The 25928-nt window shown below is 39.0% G+C and overlaps 1 protein-coding gene across 1 annotated transcript; it reads left to right on the top strand.

Annotated features, from left to right (window-relative positions):
* The first annotated feature begins 449 nt into the window (after positions 1–449).
* On the top strand, positions 450–9130 carry DIO2 (iodothyronine deiodinase 2). Its single transcript, XM_010588789.2, is given in 3 exon segments — positions 450–686; positions 8535–9105; positions 9108–9130. Coding segments are annotated over 3 exon segments (816 nt in total). The 5' UTR covers positions 450–464.
* Positions 9131–25928: the final 16798 nt, after the last annotated feature.

Raw genomic sequence — 25928 nt, 5'->3', positions numbered from 1 at the left:
TCAGAACTGGCTACGTTTAAAGAACATAGAGGCAAAGAAAAGCTAAAGCAAATTTTGCAACCTCTTGCCACAGTCTCATAGGTGCTTGGAAATGAAAGTAGAACTGCTTGTCTTTAACGGACTCAGAGAGGAATAACTGGATTAGGGACAGGCACGCCAGTTTTTTTTTTTTTTTTTAAACATCTAAAATCCTGAAAAAAAAAAAAAAAAAAGGCAGCAGCTCCGAATTGAATGAATTGATGGGTACACTCCAACTGCTGGGCCGGAGAGACTGAACTTGGTCTTGCCATTTCTGCTTCTTTGAAAGAGGAGACAACTTGGGCTTCCTTTTAATTTAGTTTTTCTCCTTCTCCCCCACCCTTCCCCCTTACCTCCCCCACCCCCTCTATTGCCACCCCCCTTTTAAATAAGAGGGTGAAGGGGAGCCAGAGCGCACAAGGGAACTGACCCAGGAGGCAGAGAAGATGGGCATCCTCAGCATAGACTTACTGATCACACTGCAAATTCTGCCAGTTTTTTTCTCCAACTGCCTCTTCCTGGCGCTCTATGACTCGGTCATTCTCCTCAAGCACGTGGTGCTGCTGTTGAGCCGCTCCAAGTCCACTCGCGGAGAGTGGCGGCGCATGCTGACCTCAGAGGGACTGCGCTGCGTCTGGAAGAGCTTCCTCCTTGATGCCTACAAACAGGTGAGCTGCGCTGCAAAAGCCTTCCTCCCCAGGTCAACAGGGGCTGGGGCAGCTGGGACTGGAGGCCATTAGGGACATGGGGGTGAGAGCTCTGCCCCTCTATCTGGGAACCTAGTGGTTATGCTCACATTAGCCAGCTGTGTTTACTTCCTACACCTGTCACACACGTTAAATCGGGGGATGACAGGCATTAGGCCATAATGACCCTGTGTGCGTGTGTGTGTTGCGTGTGTGAGTGTGTGAGAGAGAGAGAGACTTAGTAAGGGGTTTCTCTCATGACGGTCATTAATGTCTTGCTGCGATTTTGGAGTGGGGGCTATTTGTGCCAGGAGAATAACTTTGGGAAAAGTCAGGAAATCTGTGTGTGGGGGGATGGGACTACTGTATTTATTCTGCTCTTGTCATAAATCAGAATTTTGATGTTTTGCTTGATGCGAGGCTATCTCAGGAGCATTAGGAAAGGCAGTTCGAAGGGGTGGACACTGAAAAGCAAGAAAAGAGAAAACGCTACTCAAAACTCTCGGGGAGTTAATAATATGGTCACAGCAAGAGTGATCGGGCGTAATAGCTGCTTCGTTTCTGGTAGAGGTAAGAGTTAATGAAAACAAACTTGTGTGCACCATCTTCCGCAATGATTTGGATTTGAACCCTCCCGAAACGGCAAACTGGACAACTGAGTCCCTAGTTAGCAGAGACCGGTTTGCAACGGTTGGGTCAGAGAAATGGCTGTCAGAAACCCAGACTTTGGAAGCGAGGCCAAATATGCTTTTGTTTCTCAAAAGTAAAATAAGTTGTCTTAGAAAGAGCAGATGGGTCTACGGTCCATTATAATCTCAAAGCTGTTAGGGGGTGTGCTTGACGATTAGAGCAGTGGCCTCGCTTACCTGCGGAGGTCACGTCCCAGGGACTGCTTTCTCAAAGCCAGAATTCATGATCGTTGTTTCTAAATGAAGAATGCCGGAGCTTCAGCCTTCCTGTTGTTTGGAGATATTGGTGGAGCACCCTTAACTCAGATCTTAAGGGGCAAAGAGGAACATTTTGCCACCGATCCTCGCCCCCAGAGCCATTTGATTCCAGAAGGTGCCTGGGCTTAAGGGGAATTATTAACTCATTTGACAAAAGCTGCTCTCAAGGCAGACAGTCTTGGTTTTCCCTAGCAGTATTGGGGACTTTGCCCAAGATGCCAGGGAAAGGAGTCTGAGACGAAGGTGGTGGCCAGGTGTTCAAGGAAAAGGTACACTGTAGTAGGGCAGGACTACCACCGCCATCACCTGTTGCTGGAGAGTCAATTCTAACTTATGGTGACCCCATGTGTGTCAGAGTAGAACTGTGCTCTAATAGAGTTTCCAATGGCTGATTTTAGGGGTGCTCAGAATAAAATAGGGGAAGGGAATGGGTCCTCCATAAATGACCACTAGAAAAATAAAGCTGTGCACCAGGAAAGGAAAAGAAGTAATTTCTAGTCACAAAGAATCCAGGCAGGGTTGTTCCACTGAAAATCAATTACATGTTCAAGAAGAAAATACCAGTTTTGAATTGGGAAAGTTTTACTACAATGCATGTTTTTATAATTGAGATTAACCTTCACGAGGTTTATATCTGCTGTCCCAAAGACATGTGACTAGCAAGAGCTCTTATTAGTAAGCTAACGTAGCTTTATAAGAATATGACTCAATGTTCAAAGTTCTAACAGTAAAAACTCATTATGTTTGGGAACAGGAGTGGGAGACGTGAAGGGGAGATATTGAGATGACCATTTCAATTCCACAAATTTATCAGTTGAATGTGAAATGTTTCTGTTGGTTTTGGGGGTAGGGATTTGAAGGTGGGTAGAGATGAACACAGGGGCCCTGGTGGTGAAATGGTTAAGAGCTTGGCTGCTAATGGAAATGTTGGTAGCTGGAACCACCCTGGAGATCTGCAATCTGCTCCTGTAAAGATATAGCCTAGAAAACCCTATGGGGCAGTACTACTGTGTCATATGGACTCGCTATGTGTAAAAATTGACTCGACAGCATCTATCAATAACCAGGAATGCACAGATATGTCAGGCGTATTATTAATTAGGAAGTGCCACCACCCTCATGTGTATTGTGGGTTTTTTTTGAAAGACAGTTGACTTTAGCCTATGGGGGAAAAAATCGCTTCTTGGGAGAATTTTACTTATGTGTATAAATATCTTATGTAAATGTCATCTCTCCCATAAACAATCAGGGCTATAAGGTTATCCACAAATGTTAAGTGAGGTTTTTTTCTCCCCATTAAGCAGTTTATTGAAATAAAAATGGAAAAACAAGTTGCCTCCTTAATAAACTTTCTTATTTAATTTTTCACAAATGTATAGTGTTTCATTCTGTTGTAATATTTTATTATTCATCTTCCTGGAATTGGGAAGGATGAGTGATTTGTTTTCTCCTTTTGCATATGGTTTGTGTGTTCCTTTCCCGTATTTCTTTGTCTCTGTCTTCAAATTTGATTAGTGAACAAGCTCATGACTGACAATATTATTATGTTTCTTTTAATGATTTATATAATAGCTACCATGAGAAGAACCACTTCAGTGACCCATGTATCCAGACACAAGACTGGACTGGGTGTGTAAGATGAAAACAGTGCATACACAGCTTGCGCTTTCTCCAAGTGTGGCAAGGGTGGTGGTGGCTGTGGTGGCATTTGAGGGTCACTCAGATCCTCTGAAACAGGTTGAACTACTTGATGGTTCTTGTTATCTGTGCCACAGTCTGTTAGGTGTCTCCATTTCCAGAGACATATTAGAGGAGATTCTATTTGAAATGACATCACAGTATTTCAGAATCCTGACTTGCGTTATTTTGGAGTTGCCACCAGAAGCAAAGTTTTCCAAGGATGTGGGGTGTGTGTACCTGTGACATAATTAGACATGCCATTTTAAATTTTCCTTGTTGAATGTCAGATACTTGGGAAGATAAAGTAGAATAGAAGTTTTATCCCTGTGTTTCGTCCCTACAAGAGGCAACCAAAAAATTAAAATAGAACAAGATAAAACAAACACGTGCTTGTTAGAATGCTAAATGGGACTTAAAATTAACTTTATAAAGAAGCTTTTAAAGATAATTTGGGTTCAGTCAGAGAGAGTTCCATATGCATAATTTTGATTGAAAAGGAGTTCTGCAGAAACTCGCGATTCCGAGGTAAATAACAGATATTTGTTATTTGAGCTCCCCTAGTTTTTTTTAGTCAGTGTCATGCATCTGAAACACTGCCTCCTTGTGCTGGTGCCCAAAGACTGAAAAATGCAACCAATAAGCAAACTGCCCTGTCTGGGAGCCTGGCTCCTACCTAAATGAAGTGTAAAACACACTATAGATGCTGACAAGTAGTTTAGCTTCTGCACACTGAATACTGCAGTGGCACAGAAAACATATTCATTTGAACATATAATTTTGGTTTTGAAAGGGTCTCTTTAACATTCCCCTCCTCCTCTTCATTCACCTCAAGCCTTTTGACACTAGTGTCTACAATGGAAAATAGCCCTTTTAAGAGAGAAACATTCTCAAAAGTACACAAAGAAGGCCACAGCGAGAACTTGTCCATCATTTGATTAAAACACTGGGAAGTGATAGGGCTTAGAGCTATGTTTTTAAGGTACAAATCTGAAAGAGAGCAACCGAAAGGCCATAGAGCTCAGAGGAAGGAGTAGGTAGCTTATTATTCAACTCAGATTTTATTCAGTCAGTACGAATGTAAATGGTTAAATGGCCGCTTCATTGTCTGACCATGTTTGTAAGGACATTAATGTAGGCTGGCCATTATGTCAAAGAATTTGAAAATCCCTGATAATTAATAAAGCCACTTCCGGGCTTTGGATAGCAAGAAGTGTGTGTGAAAATTCTGCAGCTGCACCTCACTCCCAATTTTTATCATTTGCTTTACTTTCTAGCAGGAGATTAGGTCATGTTTTGTCCAAAAGCCTTTAAAAAGAAAAAAAGTTATTAGTATATACTCTATTTTCAGCTTCTACTTGTTGAATGGTTCTTTCTTTTTTTTTCCCCCTTGCCCTGCATTTCACAATCCAGACACTGAAGCAGCGTTATCCTTTTCCCCTGCGGTGAACGCTGTCAGAAAAAGAATCCCAGCATCGAAGCAATGAAATTTATATATAGGCAATCCATGTATGGTCATTTTCATATTTATAAATATTGCTGTAGCAACATTTAAACTTGGCTCAGCGATGGCCGCTGTTGTGAAAGTGCAAACCCTGAATTTATCTCCTTTGTTGGTGTTCTGCTGCTGTTGATTACAAATGCGTAAGGAAGGCCAACTGTAATAGTTCAGAGGAGAGAGAGAAAAGTCAGTGATGACGATATCACATTTTACGCATGTTCTTTCTGATCCGTGTAAAATAAAAGGACCCTTTGAGAACATCGGAACTTCAAGACCGATGATGCTTGAATTAGTGGAAACGATGCTTCTTGTGTTTGGGCATTAAACACTGGGCAGGGTTCTCTTTAGAGAGACTAATGCTGGCAGGGAAAGAGGTACCGACCTAATTACTCTTCCGCAAGAGTAAAAAATGCCTTTTGAATGCCTCTTTGGCAAATATGTCTCATTAAGGACAAAAACCAAACACAAACCCTCTAAGAAGGAGAAATTAAGATGATAGGTAACTTGTGGCCAGGAGACTTTCTGTGCCACTGTGGGAAATTAAAACAAAGTTAGGGAGTACCAGGGGATAACTTGTTTTTGTTGAGCTTCTTTCCTCAGCCTAAATGTTATTATGGGACCAACTTTATTTTCTTCATCATTTTGGCTCTTCGTCAAGGAATGCTTTGCTCTTGGGGAAAGCAAAGAACCTTCCACCATTGAAGACTATGATGATTCTCACATTCCATCTCCGCAGGGTGCATTACAGAGCAAACCAAGAAATTCTGCCTTTGAAACTCTGGTCATAGTAGAAATTAAATGTTCATGGCGATCAAATGGGGAGATGGGAACACAAACAATAAGGTCCTTTTAAAAGGTTTTTTTTTTTTGTTTTTTTAGTTTAAAGAAAATAGTCATTCTTAAATTTTCTGAAGTGTTTTCTTATATTTATTGTTGCCAATTTTAGCAAAGATGAACAAATTTTATGATCAGAGCCCTGTTGGTGCAGTGGGTAAGCACTCGGCTGCTGAGTTGGCAGTTCGCACCCACCAGCCACTGCAAGGGATAAAGATGTGGCAATCTGCTTCTGTAAAGAGTACAATCTTGGAAACCCTATGGGGCAGTTATTTTAACTGATCTACTTAAAAAAAAAAAAAAACTTTTTTCTTTTACTCACCTGTGGGTTTATGAATTGTGTGTGTGTGTGTGTGTGTGTGTCCCTTCTTGGTTTAATTAGGTTATTCAGTCCAATGAATCAGGACTAGTACAAGGCTCAACTGATCTGCTAAGATTAGCATCCATGGGTCAGTGGCCTGCAAAACATGACCACACGATTGTTCATAGGTCTCTACAATGACTCCAGAAAAGTAGATGCATATTTTCACCTACCAAGAACCTGTAAGTCCATAGTCCAGAGATTATTTTTCTCTGTATATGGGCTGCCTACTTAATTTTGGCTGCAACGGCTAATGAATTCAGACTCATCCGTCCCAAGCATTCAGGTATTTATGTCACAGTATGTCGGAGAAAACAGCACAACAATTTTGTTAAAAACGACCCTCCTCCAATCATTATTGCTATTTTAAGTGGGGAGGATCTGAAGAAAAGATGATGGTAATGCTATCAGTAAGCTAAATCTACAAAGAACTGCAAAAAAAAAAAGAACCCATAGATTAAAAGCCTTATAATATTTTCAAATGTCATCTTTAAAGTGTATTTTAATACTTCAGATATGAGTGTAGCTCATATTAAAATAACCAAGTTAAAAGTAGCTTATTAGATTTCTCTATCTGGTGTCACTAGCAAATTAACCAAGCAAATTAATAGAAGTAGAATTGTGTTTTTCTCTGGTGGTGACTGAAAACAAATGTACTCATTTAAATCACCAACAGTTTCCTTTTCTAAGAAAGAAATTTCTTAATGTCTGAAAGAAAACTAGAAGCTCTTGTTTCCAACCAGCCCTGCTAGAATTTTTCAGAAGGGAGAAAGGACTTCTTTAATTCTTTCTCTCTAGTTAAAATGAGTTATGTATTAACGTTAGATAGAAGCTTCTGAAGAAAAGCCCTTGAGTGCTATATGTTAGTTTGGATTGTTGAGTCTTTAGCAATTCACTTCTAAATGACTTCAGTGAACAGCAGCATTATATATGGATATATTTAAATGAAGAAATAAGTCGATCCAGTTGGTAGTATTTTGTAATATTAAGCATATTGTGTAAAAATCAATTGTACTTCTGTAAGTCGTCCCTAATGTTATTGGCTTTGATTAAACCATTGTAGAAGATCCAATTGTGTTAATTCAAACTGAAGTAATTGGCTTTTTTCTGTTGCCTGCTTTTTATTATCAATTTACACATCCAAATGTCCACAAACTGTTTTTCAATTTGTAGTCAACCATTTAAACCACGTGCAGTGGGGGCACAAGGAATAATTTTCTTCTTGACCTCGTCTGCCTGCAGATTTTAGAATTCAGAGGAGCTTTCGATTTAGAAATGAGAAGTTGTTAATAAAATGTGTGGAGTCTCTGGTTGGCACAAATGGTTAAGCCTTTGACTACTAGCTGAAAAAATTGGTGGTTTGAACTCACCCTGAGGCATCTTGGAAGACAGACCTAGTGGTCTGCTGCAGAAAGGTTTTCTGCCTTGAAAACCCTATGGAGCAGTTCGAACTCTGCACTCGTGGGGTCATCATGAGTCAGAACTGATCTTGACAGCAACCAACAACAACAATAACAATGGATAAAATATATGGTATAAAAATAAGTGGTTTGTGACTTTCTAGATAAAGAAAAAACACATGAGAAACGAAGTAGAATTCTGGAGTAACTGTATGTATATGTATGTATTCATGGGAATGGTGAGGTTAGTCATCCTAACTGTCAGTGTAAGCAGGGGCAGTAGGAATCTCCAGGGAGAACACTATACTGGGGAGAGCTTAAATCTCTCAGGCCAATTTTTTTAAACATGGAATTTCCCAGGAAAGATGATATTCTGTTTTACGTGGTGGGTGGCATGTAATAATGGGAACGTACACCCATACATTGATTTCCAGTGTACCGGGCTGTTTTCTTCCTGTTATCTCCCATTAACTGTATGAAGAAGACAGGTATTATTATTGTCCCTTTACAGGGAAGAAAACTGAAACTACTAGGAGGCTAAGTGGGAGCAATCCTTCCTGTAAATGGAGGACCCCTGGTTTTCTAGCTCTGGCCAGCAAAAGAACCCATCATTTTCCCTTGATTGAGATGAAATGAGTTAGGATCAGGAGAGAAATAGATGGTCCTGCCTAAGTATTTTTGAATTCAGAAAGAGGCACTCTGTCTTAAGACCCTGATAATTTGTCTTCACGTGGACCATTCACTTTTAACTTTTAAAATGAAGTCAATTAATAATTAGTTATATAATGTGTGCTAAGCATTGACAGCAAGGTCAAGATAGTAAAGAATATCAGCCTCAACTTAATTATGAAAAGAATTAACTGTAGTACCTTCAGTGATGAAAATAATTACCTTCAGTTTCTATGCAGAATGAAAACTCTTTTATTCTCTTTCGGAACATTTTTTATATTAGCTGTCATGATGCCTCTTTATGCAAATCAATATATGTTTACCACATGCTCTGAAGGAAATACCACATTTTATTAGAGCCGATTGTATTTATTTGGAATGAATTGAAGCAGCAATGTGTTTAATGTGGCATTCTGTCTTTTTTTTTTTCTTTACCATCAGGTGAAATTAGGTGAAGATGCTCCTAATTCCAGTGTGGTGCACGTCTCCAATTCTAAAGGAGGTGACAATAGTGTAAATGGTGCCCAGGAGAAGACAGCTGATGGAGCACAGTGCCACCTTCTTGACTTTGCCAGCCCTGAGCGCCCACTGGTGGTCAACTTTGGCTCAGCCACTTGACCTCCTTTTACTAGCCAGCTGCCAGCCTTCAGCAAACTGGCGGAAGAGTTCTCATCAGTGGCTGACTTCCTGTTGGTCTACATTGATGAGGCTCATCCTTCAGATGGTTGGGCAGTGCCTGGGAACTCCTCTTTGTCTTTTGAGGTGAAGAAGCACCGGAACCAGGAAGACCGATGTGCAGCAGCCCACCAACTTCTGGAGCGCTTCTCCTTGCCGCCCCAGTGTCGTGTCGTGGCTGACCGCATGGACAATAATGCCAACATAGCGTATGGGGTAGCCTTTGAACGTGTGTGCATTGTGCAGAGACAGAAAATTGCTTATCTGGGAGGCAAGGGTCCCTTCTACTATAATCTTCAAGAGGTCCGGCTTTGGCTAGAGAAGAATTTCAGTCAGAGATGAAATCTAGATTAGCTGGTTAAAGGTATGATTGCAATAGAACTTATTATTTAAAAAATATATATGTAAAAGAAAGAAAACTAAGAACTGAATCCACTATTTCAACTGAGTCCCATTGCATCACTGAAAGAAAGGAACTTACATGTCAGAAGAACACCTAACATCTCGATACTTCTTTCACCATTCAAATGGTGTTTGGCTAAAGAGCAGCCACTGCCTCTCTTCCTAGTGGAAAGCTTTGAGTGAAAAGATCCCAAGATGGAGAGGAAGAAACCCTGACTCAGCATGTTTTCATTCTGCCTCGAGAAAGAAGTGATATAGCTGATGAATGCTATGGGACAAGAAGAAAAAAATTAACTGAATAACTGCTATGTTAGGAAAGCTACTGTTTATGCTAGGATAAGGAATATTGCCTAGGTTTTATTCAGCATGGGTAGAGCCCAACTGGGAAATCTCAAATACTTACTTATAATGAGTCCTTGAGCTCAGGCCACGTGGTGTTTATTTAACATGTTAGTGTAGTTTCTGCTGTTCAGGTTTCTAGTATGCCAGCTCTCTATGCCAACCTAAATGCTTAGAATCGACAAGTGTACTTATAGATACCAAGAATGACCCTTCAACCTGGAAGTTTAGTATGATCATCTAAGATCTGAGGGTTACTTTCTAGGCAATTGGAGAAATGACTAGAAGTAAATCAAATTTACAAGCTAGGAAGGAGGATGCAGAAAGATTGGGAGACCTCATAAAGTTTCACCTTGAAACTGTAGAGAGTGGGACTAATTCGTTAGCCACAGAAATACATAAACAGACCCAGCCCAGAAAAAGAAGCTCAACTAAAAATAGCATAGAGAATACACATGTCAAAATAATGTGTTTATCATGTACTCTTAGATCGAGGGAGAAAGGGGGACTGAAGGGAAAAAACACACCTTTATTATTTGTATTTATGAATTTTTTATGGAAATAATTTTTGAAACATGTATGTGGTGTGCTTAATACCCCATGATACCTATTAAAGGTAAAACCAGTGGGTCCAGTGGTGCTGGTCTATTCCTCTCCATTCCTAAAACTATGATGTGGTCCCACTCATTCCTGATCTTAGTCTCTATAGCAATGTTCTCTCCAAATGTTGAACTGAAGAGTGGAGATATATATATATATATATATATTCTCAGCTACTTGTGGGATGGGTAACCTGGCCATTCAGCTACAGTCCTGCTTTCCTCCAAAAGTAAGTGAGCTGTAATGAATGATAGGCACAAAAAAACAAGGTTTTTTCCATTGCAAAGGAGTGAAAGAGGAAGCTAGTTTGGGATAATTCCCATCAGTAATTTGGGGTGCTTTGATATAATAAAACTCTGTATAGCATGGAATTTGGTACAGTGGAATTTCCATCAACATTTGAATTTGTACTTGGGTCTCCCTTGTCCACATTAACTGAGGTCTAGTAATCTAAGGCTTCTAGAGTAGCCTAATGGTGTATATAGGGTCACTGTGAGTCAGAATCGACTCGATGGCAATGGGTATATATATATACACAATTAGGCTATTCTAGAAGCCTTAGATTATTAGACCTCAGTGTGTGTGTGTATATATATATATATATCCCTTTAAAAGAAAGACACTGTGGTTTTATCTATAAATAACATCTGAAGATCCTTCCCTCCAAAAAGGAATAGACCAACCAATTTTGTGTCATAGAATTTTTTTTGGTAAATTTGAGGATGCTCGATTATCAAAATCATAGTGTATGTTTGTATTTGTGGGTACAAAGGTTCTCATGACCATTCCATTAATAATTAAATCATAAAGTAAAATGAGCAGAAGTTGAAAACATCTTCCTGAACTAGTTCCTGAAATGAACTGTGTGCAGTAACTGAAAGTAATTAATAATAACAAAAACTGCAGCAAAAATATCAGTGATACCTTAAGTTGGTTTATTGTTAAGAGAGTAAAACAGCATTTTGACTGATTTTTTTTTTTTTAACAGCATCATCTAAACTTTCCAGTGTTTTAAATTCTATAAAAATAACTCACAAAGGAACACGGTGAACTTTGAAAATGTGATCTTATCTAATGAGGTGCTGGCAAATCATATTGAGAATAGATTATTTCAGATTCTTGAATTGTTAAACTGTACACTAAAGGCTTATCAATGTCCCCCCAACCCCCACTGATTTTTATCTTCAAAACGGTGTAGAGATTTATGTGGCACTCTAGAGAAAATGAAAATTGGCTGCAGCACACTCACCACATTGTCCCTAAATTTCCTCCTTGTTCTGTGTGTGTGGTAATGGAATAGAATGTCAGAGAAGCTGGTGGGGGGATGAGATTTAGCTAAGGCAGTGGTAGTCGTCTGGGGGAAAGGGTGATGGAAAAATCACTCAGGTGTGCTATATTTTAAACAAAAGAGAAGGTTGTTTGCAAGCAGGCAGTTCTCCCTGAGAATACGTCACTGGAGAAATGGAACAGAGAAAGTAAACACACAAAGACGTAGGCTGAATATCAGGGAGAAAGATATGTTCAATAAGAGGCAGAAGAGTTTTCTGGAAGAAAGTCTGTTGAAGGGCCAATGGAGAAAGTGAGTTGACAAAGCTCAGGAATCCTACAATATGTAGAATGGCTTGATTTTATTTGGGTTATGATAAGCCTATAATTCTATAACTTATTTATTGCAACATAACAATTTATAATTTACTGCAATGTATCTTTTATAAACTTAATGAGAACTCATTATTAGAGAGGAACCAATCCTTAGCTGGTATGCCCAGAGAAGTTATGTTTTCAATACCCACCCAACTGCTCTGTTGTTCTGTCATTTATAAATCACGTTCCTTTGAAGCAGAGTAGTTTTTATTCCCACAATGAAAAAAAAAAATCATATATATATATACACATAAGTATATATATATATATAATTATACATATGGTACTTCTTAGTACTTAAATATTTTCCCTCCATATACTGTTTACATGGAGCTCTCACTTTACCCTTTTAAGCTGAATTAGCATGTCTATTATTGTAATAGTTTCCAAGCAATTTTAGGCATTATCATAGCATCTAGATTTACTCCACACATTTAATGTTTGAAAAACTTTTGTCTTGGAGCTATTCAAAACTGACTTTATTTTTATTGCTTAGAGAAAATATTAGTGAAAGCGACAATGACTTTCTTGAATGGGCTTGATTGAAATGCCTGCACAATAATCTAGAAGTGTTTAATACAGGTATTAAAATGCAACTGACCTCCTTAGAGGCAAATTAGTAACTTTACTCTTGCTTTGAATAGCTAAAGTGACAGTCATTTAACTTATATGACTTTTCATATTCACGATTTGGATCTCTGGTCCTATGCCTTCACCTCATTTATAGAATGTGCTACTGATTTTTGGTGATATCAACTTCTAAATGGCCTATTGACTTAGTCAAACTCTCCTCCCATTAACAAGGGAACGCTTATTCTCTGGTCAAGGAGGGAAGAAGAGTCTGCTCTCTTTCATTTTGCCTGGGTACATGTCACTATTTAGGTTCTTTAATAAAAATTATGAAACATGGTGAGGTCATACATTGGTCCTACCTTGCATAAAATACCAGAGGAACAGGTTAAAGGCAGTATCTATGCCTCTGGGAAAATTTCCAGGTGGGTACAGGGTCCCCTTGGCATACCCTATGGGCTGTGTCTGCAGCAAGAGGGAAGCCCTGATGTACAGGAATTTCCTTTCTGTAAATCATAAGAAGGGGAACGTGGACACTTATACAACCTGATCTCTGAGGTTTGAAAAAAAGCTTAATTAGACTCACGGGGCCATTTCAAAGGGAGAAATGTAGACAGTGACTTCTGTCCCATTGGATTAATGAAAATCTTTTACCAGCATTTGGAGCTTCTCAGAACATGCCTCATGTTCTTGTGTCTCTCAGCAGTGATGACTGACAGTGAGGCTTCTAACTCTAGGAGCATTAAAAAAAGAAAAAATGCTGATGTTGCCAAAAATCAGAGCTAAAGTGTTTTTAGTCGTATACCAACCCCCTACTCACTTACTTCCCTTTTTACCTTAGAAATAGAAACCAAACCCAGTCTTCATATATACGTCCAGAACCGGGCATAAGTACCATCTCCACTGGGCTATCAACTCTTTCTTGATGGTACCCTGAAGCCGTCTTTATGAAAGACGGGATCAGAGGCTGGGAGAGTTAGGACGTTTCTTACTGGGAAGAACAGGGCCCATGAGAGCCCTGAGGGTCTACTGATTTGGGAAGATTAGGAAAGATACTTCTTATCTTTGGAGGAGGGCTGCTGAATGTTATTGTGTGAATTTAGGATGAGCAAAGCATTGGGCCATTTCCTAATGGCCTGGGATCTGGACAGTGCCAGAAGCAAAGTCTCAGACTTAACAGACCCAGTTCTGTTCCAAGGTGAGTCTGAACGAATAGAAAGCAAACATGTACAGATATCCAAACAAGACAGCTCATGCAAGTCGGGGCTTGCTGCCCATTTTGGGCAACAAACAGCATGAGAGCTCCAGAGAGTTTATTTAATATTTACTGTGGAGACTTCGAAGACCTAGCAGATGTTTAATGAAGTCACTATTTTGGCTCAACCCTCTTACTGTTCCCCCCACCAAAAAGAATTAGGACAAACAGGTAAACATATAAATTACAGAATCCCATAGAAGCAGGGGCGGGGGGCGAGTAAATAAAATTTCCTCAAGCCTTCTCCAGACCATGTCACTGGTTGGTGTGATTTTTATGTGTGTCAAGATTGGGAGATGTGGAGACATAAGTATTCAGTACTTTAAAACCAAAGCAAATAAAAGATATTGGGTAGGGAACGTTGGCCAGTTTTGTCTAGTTTTGCATCACATTATCACTGGACTCTATCGCTAGCCCAAGTAATCGGGCCCCCGAAGGGGAGACTGGGATGTGCAGAGGCTACTAGTGTGCAAATGATAACTGCTGACGAAAGAGGCACTGACTCAGTTAGTGGTTGGATGTAGTCACATTGGTTTGCCTCTCCCCATCTTGGTCTCCCTAGCAAGGAGAATCTTCGGGATGTGATGCTATGAGTACTGGGTAAATGTGGTGAGGATGTATGTGTGTATATCTCTGCTTTTCGGTTGCAGAAACAAATGTTTTGGAGATCATGAGTAGAAAGAGTGTTATTATATTGGTGCTGAGTGGTATGTGTGCTTTTACAATTTGTTCTTGTATTTTAATAAACTTTGAATAAAAAGTATGAAGTTACCCTTTTGGTCTATTTGTTTATTTTTAAATTGCTCTCTAGACCTTCCCCCAGGCTGGAACACATTCATGGTTGACAAGGGAAAGAGAATCCATCATTCTAATATTTACTCCTTGGTATTCGTGGGCAAATTAGCAGGCGATGCCAGGTTATTTTAATCTCATACTGCATGCCAGAGTCTTCAAGGAAATCAAGACAAGAAAGTTAAAAGAAAGTCTTCAGATATTTTCCATATTCATGAACAAGGCACAAACAGAATTCAAGGAAAAGGGCCTGTTTAAGAGACTGTGGAGCAAACTTTTACTTTGTTATATTTAACTCTGAGGGTTTCTATGTGCAGTAAATAAACTTTTCAGAAATTGCTTAAAGCTATGGATAGCACTATGGGTGTTGTGTATAATTGGTTATACAACTAGTAGTGTATTAATGTGGAAGGGGGAAAAATCAATATTTGAACATATTTATGTCAAGCACTTTCTGTTATGAAAGGTGCAAAGAATATAAATGTTTTAGGGAGGCAGTGGCCAACTAATGAAAAAAAAAATGTAGTTGCAACATGATTAAATATATGCATTTTGGTCCCGGAAACTAGCATCATGATCCAAAGGCCTGGAGACACTGCACTTGTCATTATTTCCTGTTGTTTGTTGTTAGTTGCTGTGAAGTCAGCTCCAACTCGTGATGAACTTATGTATAACAGAATAAAATGTTGCCTAGTTTTGCACCATCTCCATGATCTTTGATATGTTTGAGCCCATTGTTGTAGCTGTTGAATCAATTCATCTCTTTGAGGGTTTCCCTTGTTTCTGCTGACCTCTACCAAACATGATGTCCTTTTCTAGTAATTGGTCCCTCCTGATGACATGTCCAAAGTAAGCAAGACAAAGTCTTGACATCTTCACTTTTAAGGAGCATTTGTGTTGTATTTATTCTAAGACCGATATGTTTGTTCTTCTGGTAGTTCATGGTGTAGTGACTATTCTTCACCAACAGTACAATTCAACTGCATCAATTCTTCTGTACTTTTTTCATTGTCCAATTTTCACATGCGTATGAAGTGATTAAATAGACCATGGCTTGGTAGGCTCATCTTAGTTATGAAAGTGTCATCTTTGCTTTTTAGAACTTTAAAGAGATCTTTTGCCACAGATCTTCCCAATGCTATACGTTATATGCTTTCTTGACTGCTGCTTCCGTGGGCGTTGATTGTTGATCCAAGTAGAATGAAATCCTTGACAACTTCAATTTCTTCACAATTTTCATGATGTTGCTTACTGGTCTATATTGTGTGCTATACATAATTTTATTAGTATTTGTAGTATCTTACATAATATTCCAGAATATTCATGAAAATTTAAAGAATCATTACTCTGATGAATATTTGTTGAGTTTCTGTTACTTGCAGGACCTTGTGCTAAGTATGATAGGAAGTACAAAAGCAGTATAACTAAATTCATAAAAACATGACTCCCTCAAAGAGCCTGTCACGGGTTAGTCAAGACTATGCAAGTAACAAACTCAAATCTTTGTTGTTGTTAGGTGCTGTCCAGTTGGTTCTGACTCATAGCAACCCTATGACCAATAGAAGGAAACACTGCCTGGTCCTGCACCATCCTCAAAATCATTGCTGTATTTGAGCCCATTGTTGCAGCCACTATCAATCTACTTCATTGAGGGTCTTCCTCTCTTTCAGTGACTCTACTTTTCCATGCATGAGGGCCTTCTTCAGGTACTGGTCCTCCTGATAACATGTCCAAAGCACATGAAACAAAGTCTCATCATCCTCACTTCTAAGGAGCATTTTGGCTGTACTTCTTTCAAGAGAGATTTGTTTGGTCTCCTCCAATCCATGGTATATTCAGTATTCTTTGCCAACAGCATAATTCAAAGGCATCAATTCTTCGGTCTTCCTTATTCATTGTTCAGCTTTTACATGCATATGATGCAATTGAAAACACCATGGCTTGGGTCAGGTGCACCTTAGTCTTCAAAGTGACGTCTTTGCTTTTTAACATTTGAAAGAGGTCTTCTGCAGCAGATTTGTCCAGTGCAATGCACCATTTTATTTATTGACTGCTGCTTCCATGGGCATTGATTGATTGATCCAAGTAAAATGGAATCTTTTCTCTGTTTATCATGATTTTGCGTATTGAAGATTTTTGTTTTCTTTATGTTGAAGTGTGATCCATACTGAAGTCTGTAGTCTTTGATTTTCATCAGTGTTTCAAGCTCTCTTCTCTTTCAGCAAGCAAGGATGTGTCATCTGCATATCACAAATTGTTAATTAGTATTCTTCTAATCCTGATACCACATTCTTCTTTATACAGTCCAACTTCTCAGATTATTTGCTCAGTATACAGATTGAATAAGTATGGTGGTGAAAGGATACAAACCTAACACGCAGCTTTCCTGATTTTAAACCATGCAGTACCCCCTTATTCTGTCCAACTCTTGGTCTATGTACAGGTTCCACGTAAGCACAATTATGTGTTCTGGCATACTCTTTGCAATGTTACCCATAATTTGTTGTGATCCACACAATTGAATGCCTTTGCATAGTCAATAAAACACAGGTAAACATCTTTATGGTATTCTCTGCTTTCAGCCGAGATCCATCTGACATCAGCAATGACATTCTTTGTCTTACATTCTCTTTGAATCCAGCTTGAATTTCTGGCAGTTCCTGTCGATATACTGCTGCAACCATTTTTTAATTATCTTCAGCAAAATTTTACTTTCATGTGATATTAATGGTATTATTTGATAATTTCTGCATTCCATTGGATCACTTTTCTTTGGAATGGGCACGAGTATGGATCTCTTCCAACCGGTTGACCGGGTAACTGTCTTCTAAATTTATTGGCATAGACGAGTGAGCACTTCCAGAATTGCATCTGTTTGTTGAAACATCTCAATTGGTATTCTGATAATTCCTGGAGCCTTGTTTTTCTCCATTCCCTTCAGTGTGGCTCAGACTTCTTCCTTCAGCTCATCAGTTCTTGACCATCTGCTACCTCCTGACATGGTCAAATGTCAACCAATTCTTTTAATTCAATGACTCTGTGGATTCTTTTCATCTGCTTTTGGTGCATCATTCAAGATTTTGCCCATACAAGAAAAACCCACCCATTTTGCCCATAGGATCCTTCAAAATTGCAACTCAAGACTTGAATTTTTTCTTCCGTTCTATCAGCTTGAGAAATACTAAGAGTGTTCTTCCCTTTGGCTTTTTGAACTCCAGGTCTTTGCACATGTCTTATAATACTTGGTATTCTCGAGCTGCCCTTTGAAATCATATGGTGTACTCTGCTGGGAATGACAAAATGGAGAGGAATGGCATCACATTCATCATATGAAAGGACATTTCAAAATATATCCTGAAGTATAACACTGTTGGTGATAGTGTAATATCCATATACCTGTAAGGAAGACCGGTTAATATGATTATTATTCAAATTACTCACCATTCACTAATGCCAAAGATGAAGAAATTAAAGTTTTTTGCCAACTTGTACTGTCTGAAATTGATCAAATGTGCAATCAAGATGCATTGATAATTACCAGTGATTGGAATGCATAAGTTGGAAACAAAGAAGAGGGATCGGTAGTTGGGAAAGACAGCTTTCATGATTGAAATGATGTGGTAGATCACATGATAGAATTTTGCAAGATAAATTACTTATTCATTGCAAATACTCTTTTTCAACAACATAAATCCCAGCTATACATGTGGACCTCACCAGTAGGAATACACAGAAATCAAATCGACTACGTCTGTGGAAAGAGATGATGCGGAAGCTCAATAGCATCAGTCAGAACAAGGCCAGGGGCCATTGCGGAACAGACCATCGAATGCTCATATGCAAGTTGAAGTCAAAGTTGAAAAAAATTAAGACATGCACACGAGGGCCAAAATATGACCTGGAGTATATCTACCTTGAATTTAGAGACCATCTCAAGAATAGATTTGATGCATTGAACACTAAATGACCGAAGGCCAGACAAGTTGTGGGATGACATCAAGGATATCATACAGGAGGAAAGCAAAAGGTTATTACAAAGACAGAAAAGAAAAAGACCAAAAGGGATGTCAGAAGAGACTCTGAAACTTGCTCTTGAAATTCTAAAAAAAAAAAAAAAAATGAAATTTATTGGCTCACATAACTAAACCCTGGACATGAGAGGTGTGGAATTTTCTCAGGGGCAGCTGGATTCAGGGACTTACAAACCTTGAGTGCTTGCTAGATCTCTTGTCTCTACACTTACATTTTTTTTTTTTGCTTCAGTTTCTCCTTATGTTGGGTGATCTGACTGGAAGAAGGGCTGACTTACATTCTTATAGTTTATGACCAAAAGCAAAGTAGGTTCTTTTTCTCCAGATGTAGTATATCTGCAGGGAAGAACTCTGATTGGACCAGCTTGGGTTATGTGTCCATCCTGTTACCGTGGATGTAATGTCTGTTACTAGAATAAGGAGAACAAGAAGTGCTGAGGATATACAAAGATATCAGAAGTTAACTTAGTGGCCTTTGTTTTTAAGTTCGCTAATAATAAGGGTTAAACAAGAATACAGAGGAGTCTTGACAAGTAATTGGATATGAGGAGCTATCAATAAGAACAAGTTCAGAGGAAGGAAGGGCCCTATGGACAGAGCTCTCAGAGGAGACTTTGTGGAGTTTGACAGGTCTTGAGTTGACCTAGAATTATGGGCAAGATTTAGATAGAGAAAAAGATGGGCCATTTTCCATTTAGTAAGTCAATATGTATTTACCAAGTGTCCATTAGTTGTGACTAAAGAGGCAAAATCAGTCAACAGCCAAAAACATTAAAATATGTGAATAATCCCCGGGACAATTCAAGTCAGTGAAAGTTGAGGGAACTGAGGATGGGAGTTATGTTTTATTTATCTCTGTATTCCTCCTTCTTTTGGGTGGGCAAATGCTTAAATAACTAAAATGCAACCACCATCAAATGTTATAAGCAACTATTAGCTATAAAGCACTACATTCAAAGGATGTGCATATAAATGGATAATATATGATTTCCCAAACTATAAGAATTTACAATCCAGTTAGTAGATGAAAAATCTAAACATAAAAGTATCCACCAGATATCTTCCTATTATGTACTGAGCCTTAAATCCTTCAAGTTTTGACATTTAACTCTGCCTAGAAGGACGCGCTTAGAAGAAATTGAGAAGAAACACATATAAAAGACCATTTAAGAAATAAGGGAGAGTCTTCTAGCCAGCATTCAGCCCTCAAGATATTCCAAGAAAGTGTATGATAACATGATGAATTTAATTAATGTCACTGAACTGTACATGTAAAAAATGTTGAAACAGCAAATGTTATACTTAGCACACTAGAAATAAATAGATAAATCCCTAGCATAACTCACTGTATTGGGAAATTTTAAAAAGAAATTTGGAATCCTTTTCCAATTTTTACATGGATAAAGTATTCAGTGTTACTTATTCATCTTAGTCAACTGTTGTTGCCTAGACTCGTGCAATGCCATAAAGAAGATAAGCTAGAATAAGAGGCATAGTACAATACCCTACCATAAATTAGAGTGGGAGTCCCTAGGAGGTGTAAATGGTTAACACGTCAAGCTGCTAACCAAAAGCTTGGAGGTTTAGGTCAGCCCAGAGTTGCCTGAGAAGAAAGGGCTGGATATCTACTTCTAAAAGAATCAGCCACTGAAAACTCCATGGTGCACAGTTCTACTCTAAAACTCATGGGGTTGGCATGAGTCAGAAATGACTCAGTGGCAGCTGTTTTTTTAATAAAGTCGTGCAAAATGTTAAGAACTTTCGATGAGGAAAATGTAGGCCTCTGTTCTTGTGTGGTTAATGAAATGTCTTGGGTGAGGCTGTACGTATATCTACCCATTGAGAGTTCAAGGTATCCACCAGCAGGAGCTAAAGTTGGCCAAATCACTGCTGCAGTTTGACTCTACATGGAGCACCTGGTGACATTTGTCTCTTGTAGTTTAAATATTCCAGGAAACATTTATGGTCCTGCAGCTGCCTAGGTCTTCAGAGCAGTGGCAGAGATTCTAGGTACCTCTTTACTACTTCTGGCCATTTTGATGTCTTTGAACCAGGGAGATTGGAACAGTAGAATGTTAGGGATATTTTCCCTCTGAAAATAATAAGAACTTTAGCCTGAAAGAGGGGGCAGGGAGTGGGCTTGGGTGGAGTTGACTGTCTAGTTGATATGGTCTGTCTAATTCAGGCAAAACCTTGACAAACATTTTAGACAACCCATGAGGCAACTTGTTAACACATGTTCAGTTCACAGGCTCAAGTGTCCTCACAGGCATGCCCACAGAAGATGGCATCCCCACTTAGTGCTAGGACTGTTACTCCTCAGGTGTTCCTGCTCCACCCTCCAGGTTTTCATTGCCTTTTGGGTATACCTTATATGTTACCTTTGTTACCTAACTGCTTGAGATTCAAGTGCTCTACCAATTGTAATGGGAAAAGAAGTTTGTTCTAAATATTTGACATTTTTAATTTTCCTTAAAGTGAAGAAAATTCTAAAGGTAATTTTAGGTTTTTGACCCTCTAATGGTACTGTAGCTGTGTACCTTCAGGTTGATTCTGACTCACAGTGATCCTATAGGATACAGTAGAACTGCCCTATAGGTTTTCCTAGGCTGAAATCTTTACAGAAGCAGATCGCCAGGTCTTTTCTTTCATGGAAGGGTTGGTAGATTCAAACCACCAACCTTTCCCTTAACAGCCAAGTGCTTAACCATTGCACGACCAGGGCTCCTTCTAATGGTACTAGGGGAAGCTAATCCCCCATTATCAACATGGAGAGAAATCTTTCCTACTTTTGTAATAGCTGCTCGCTCTTTCTTCCTTCACCAAAAGCCAACACTAATTATTTCTTTTTATCCACCCCACTACTTAATTTACCTATTTAAATGTGCTCCCTATTATACTTTAAAGACATATAAATATAGGCTACTTCATTATAAGTTATAATGACTGAAATCCCCTAAATTCATTCTTTATCACTATTTTTTATGGAAAAATTTCTTTTGGCATATGAGTTTTTAGTTTATGCACACTTTTTCAAAAGCACCTCTCTTGGGTACATCAAGGAATGCCTACTTGTCTTCTGCAAAGGTCAAAGTTCTGGCCTAGATCCCTTTCATCTTCCTTTGTTCTGGTGCTCCTGGCTTGTCCACAGAGAAATTTGATGGTGGCACCAGGCTCACTTTATAGATTTACCTTAAGGTGATTTGTCATTTTCTATGTATAAATAGATGGCTTAGATACACACATATAAATATATTTCTAATAGTAATCTGTGTAGTTTATTTCAGGGTACAAATTGTTACCATCTACAGTCTAAAATAAAAAGAATCCCCTTACATAGTTAGGGAAATGGATAAGTTGAACCCCAGTGGAATTGGCAGTTGCCATCCTAGTGACCAGGTAGAATAGACCAGGTATGATCTACTGGGTCTGCCACAATTGTGGAAAACATTAAGAAAATATCCTGGGTAGGGGCTATTTCTGTTTCTTGATGATTCAGGTACACCTGGTTACACCCATAGCTCAGAAAAACCACATGTGTTTGTTTGATGGGCTTTTATGGTGCTGGTAGGATTCCAAGTAATGTGCAAGTGGCAATAATCCCTTGAGTGCTGTGTTGCTTCACTGGCTTCTTAGTCACTCTTTAAAAGCAGCCCTCTAAAGTCACAAGTGACTTCCTTCTGATCTAGAGAAATCCAAGAGTAATTTTTTTTCAGTCCTTATTCTTCATATTTTAACAGCATTTTCACTGGTACCTCTTACACTTTAGTTTATTAAAAGTGGATGTTCAATCCAAGTTAAGTGGCCTAATAACATGTTTTGTGCTTCTGTTCTGCCTCCTAGTTCATTGCATAGTGTCTGGGGTCTTAAAAGCTTGCAAGAGGCCATCTAAGTCACAATAATCGGAGCAACAGAGGAAGAAGGAGAGTCAGGAATAGGAGGGGGATATGGAATGTGTGGCTAATTGTCTCCATGAACAACTGCCTTTTTGCCATGAGACCAGGAGAATGGATGGTGCTTGTCTACTATTACTGAACATTTTGATCAAAGAGTCTATAGAAGAATCCTGATCAAAAGGGGGAAAACGGAGACCAGAATTTCAAATTCTCATAGACCCTAGGCTTTCTGGAGCCATGGATTCTGGATGAACCCCTGAAGCAATTGCTCTGAGATAATCTTCAAACCTTAAACAAAAATATCCCTAAAAGTCTTCTTCAAACCAATGGTTAGCTTAACTAGTAAAAAAGTCTGCCCTGAGCTATGCTCTTTTAAGGTCTATTTATATGAGACCAAATTGACAGCAAGAACTTGGAAGATTAGATAGAAACCTTAGGGGATAGTGAGTTTATGTTAACGAGGGAGGAACAACTCAGAAAGGGAGGGTGAGAATGGTAGCACAACTCAAAGAATGTAATGAAATGTCACTAAATTTTACATGTAGAAACTATTGAATTGGTGTATGTCTTGCTGTGTATATTCTCAACAACAACAAAATAAATGAAATTTAAAGAAAAAAAAAGCTTGCAAGTGGCCATCTAAGATATAACTATTGGTCTCTATTTGTTAGGAGCAAAAGAGAAAGATGGAAACCAAAGTCTAAGAGCAGAATCTAGTTTATAGGGCTAATAGCCTACACAAGTCACAGCCTATCCAACCTGAGATCAGAAGAATTAGATGGTGCCCGGCTCCCACTACTGACTGTTCTGATCGGGGCCACAATAGGTGAACCCAGATAGAATGGGAGAAAAATGTGGAACAGAGCTCAAATTCTTAAACAGTCTAGGCTTACTGGACTGGTTGAGACTAAAGGACTCCCTGGGACTATTGCCCTGAGATACTCTTTAAACCTTGAATCAAACCTATCATCTGAGTATATCTTTTAGTGAAATAACAGATTGGCACACAAAATAAAGGATATTAGTTGTGAGTAGAGGGCTTCATTAAAAAAAACATATTCAGGCATACCTTGCTTTATGAACTTCACAGATACTGCATTCTTCACAGACTGAAGTTTTGTGGCAACTCTGCATCAAGTAAGTCTATCAGTGCCGTTTTTCCAACAGCATGTGCTCACTTTGTGTCTCTGTATCACATTTTGGTAATTCTCACAATATTTCAAACTTTATTATTATTATTATTATATCCAATTACAATAGTAACGTGAAAGATCACTGTGATCAGTGATCTTTCACGTTACTATTGTAATTCTTTTGGGGCATCACAAACTTTGCCCATATAAAATGGCAAACTTAATAAATGCTGTGTGTGTTCTGACTTCCCCACCAACCAGCAATTCCACAGTCTCTTTTCCTCTTCTCAGGCCTCCCTATTTCCTAAAATAAGACAATATTGAAATTGAGCCAATTAATAACCCTACAATGGCCTCTAAGTATTCAAGTGTAGGGAAGAGTCACACGTCTCTCACTTTAAATCAAAAGCTAGAAATGATTAGGCTTCATGAGGAAGGCATGTCGAAAGCTGAGACAGGCTGAAAGCTGGGCCTCTTGAGCCAAACAGCCAATTTGTGAACGCAAAGGAAACGTTCTTGAAGGAAATTAAAAGTGTTACTCCAGTGAACACATGAATGGTAAGAAAGTGAAACAGCCTTATTGCTGATATGTAGAAAGTTTTAGTGGTCTGGAAGGAAAATCAAACCAGTCACAAGATTCCCTTAAGCCAAAGCCTAATCCAGAGTAAGGCCCTAACTCTCTTCAGTTCTGTGAAGGCAGAGAGAGGTGAGGAACCTACAGAAGAAAAGTTTGAAGCTAACAGAGATTAGTTCATGAGGTTTAAGGAAAGAAGCTGTCTCTATAACATAAAAGGATGTAGAAAGTGCAGGAAATTATCTAGAAGATCTAGTTAATGTAATTGATGAAAGTGGCTACACTAAACAACAGATTTTCAAAGTAGATGAAACTACCTAATAATTGGAAGAAGATGCCATCTAGGACTTTCATAGCCAGAGAGGAGAAGTCAATGCCTGGTTTCAAAGCTTCAAAGAACAGGCAGACTTTCTTCTTGGAAGCTAATGCAGCAGGTAAATTTAAGTTGAAGCCAATGCTCATTTACCACTCCAAAAATCCTAGGTCTCTAAATAATTATGCTGAATCTACTCTGCCTGTGCTCTATAATTGGAACTGCAAAGCCTAAATGACAGCACACCTGTTTACCACTTGGCTGAGTTTTTAGCCCACAGTGTAGGGTCAATATGAGTTGGAATCAACTCGACAGCAACAGGTTTGGTTTTAGTTTCGGTTGAAGCCTTGTTGTTGTTGTTAGGTGTCATCGAGTCAGTTCCAACCCATAGTGACCCTATGTACAATAGAATGAAACACTGCCCAGTCCTGAGCCATCCTCACAATCCTTGATATGCTTGAGCCCATTGTTGCAGCCACTGTGTCAGTCCATTTCATTGGGGGTCTGCTTGTTTTTTACTGACCTTCTACTCTACCAAGCATGATGTCCTTCTCCAGGGACTGGTTCCTCCTGATAACATGTTCAAAGTACTTAAGATGAAGCCTCACCATCCTCACTTCCAAGGAGCATTCTGGCTGTACTTTCAGGACAGGTTTGTTCATTCTTCTGGCAGTTCATGGTATATTAAATGTTCTTCACCAACACTGTAATTGAAAGGCATCAACTATTCTTCAGACTTCCTTATTCATTACCCAGCTTTTACCTGCATATGAGGCGATTGAAAACACCATGGCTTGGGTCAGGTCCGTCTTAGTCCTCAAAGTGACATCTTTGGTTTTCACCACTTTAAAGAGATCTTTTGCAGCAGATTTGCCCAATGCAATGCATCATTTGATTTCTGGACTGCTGCTTCCATGGGTGTTGATTCTGGGTCCAAGTAAAATGAAATCCTCAACAACTTCAGTCTTTTTTCCATTTATTGTGATGTAGCTTACCGGTCCAGTTACAAGGATTTTTGTTTTCTTTATATTAAGGCGTAATCCATACTGAAGGCTGTGGTCTTTGATCTTCCTCAGTAAGTGCTTCACGTCCTCTTCACTTTCAGCAAGCAAGGTGGTGTCATGTGCATATTGCAGGTTGTTAATGAGTCTTTCTCCAATCCTGATGTCGCATTCTTCTTTATATAGTCCAGCTTCTTGAATTATTTGCTCAGCATACAGGTTGAATAAGTATAGTGAAAGGATACAACCCTAATGCACACCTTTCCTGACTTTAAACCACGCAGTATCCCCTTTTTCTGTTCAAACAGCTGTCTCTTGATCTATGTACAGGTTCCTCATAAGCACAATTAAGTATTCTGGAATGCTCATTCTTCACAATGTTATCCATAATTTGTTATTATCCACAGTCTAGTGCCTTTCCATAGTCAATGAAACACAGGTAAACATCTTTCTGGTATTCTCTGCTTTCAGGCAAGATTGATCTGATATTAGCAATGATATCTTTAGTTCCACATCCTCTTCTGAATCCAGCTTGAATTATGGTATTGGTAAAGAGTAATGAGTATTCCATAGACTGCCAGAAGAACAAACGAATCTGTCTTGGAAGAAG

This window comes from Loxodonta africana, chromosome 10 (genome assembly GCF_030014295.1).
Source record: "Loxodonta africana isolate mLoxAfr1 chromosome 10, mLoxAfr1.hap2, whole genome shotgun sequence".
In the NCBI taxonomy this organism is placed as follows: domain Eukaryota; kingdom Metazoa; phylum Chordata; class Mammalia; order Proboscidea; family Elephantidae; genus Loxodonta; species Loxodonta africana.
Note: the sequence above shows the minus strand (reverse complement) of the source record. Positions and strands in the feature narration are given on the sequence as shown.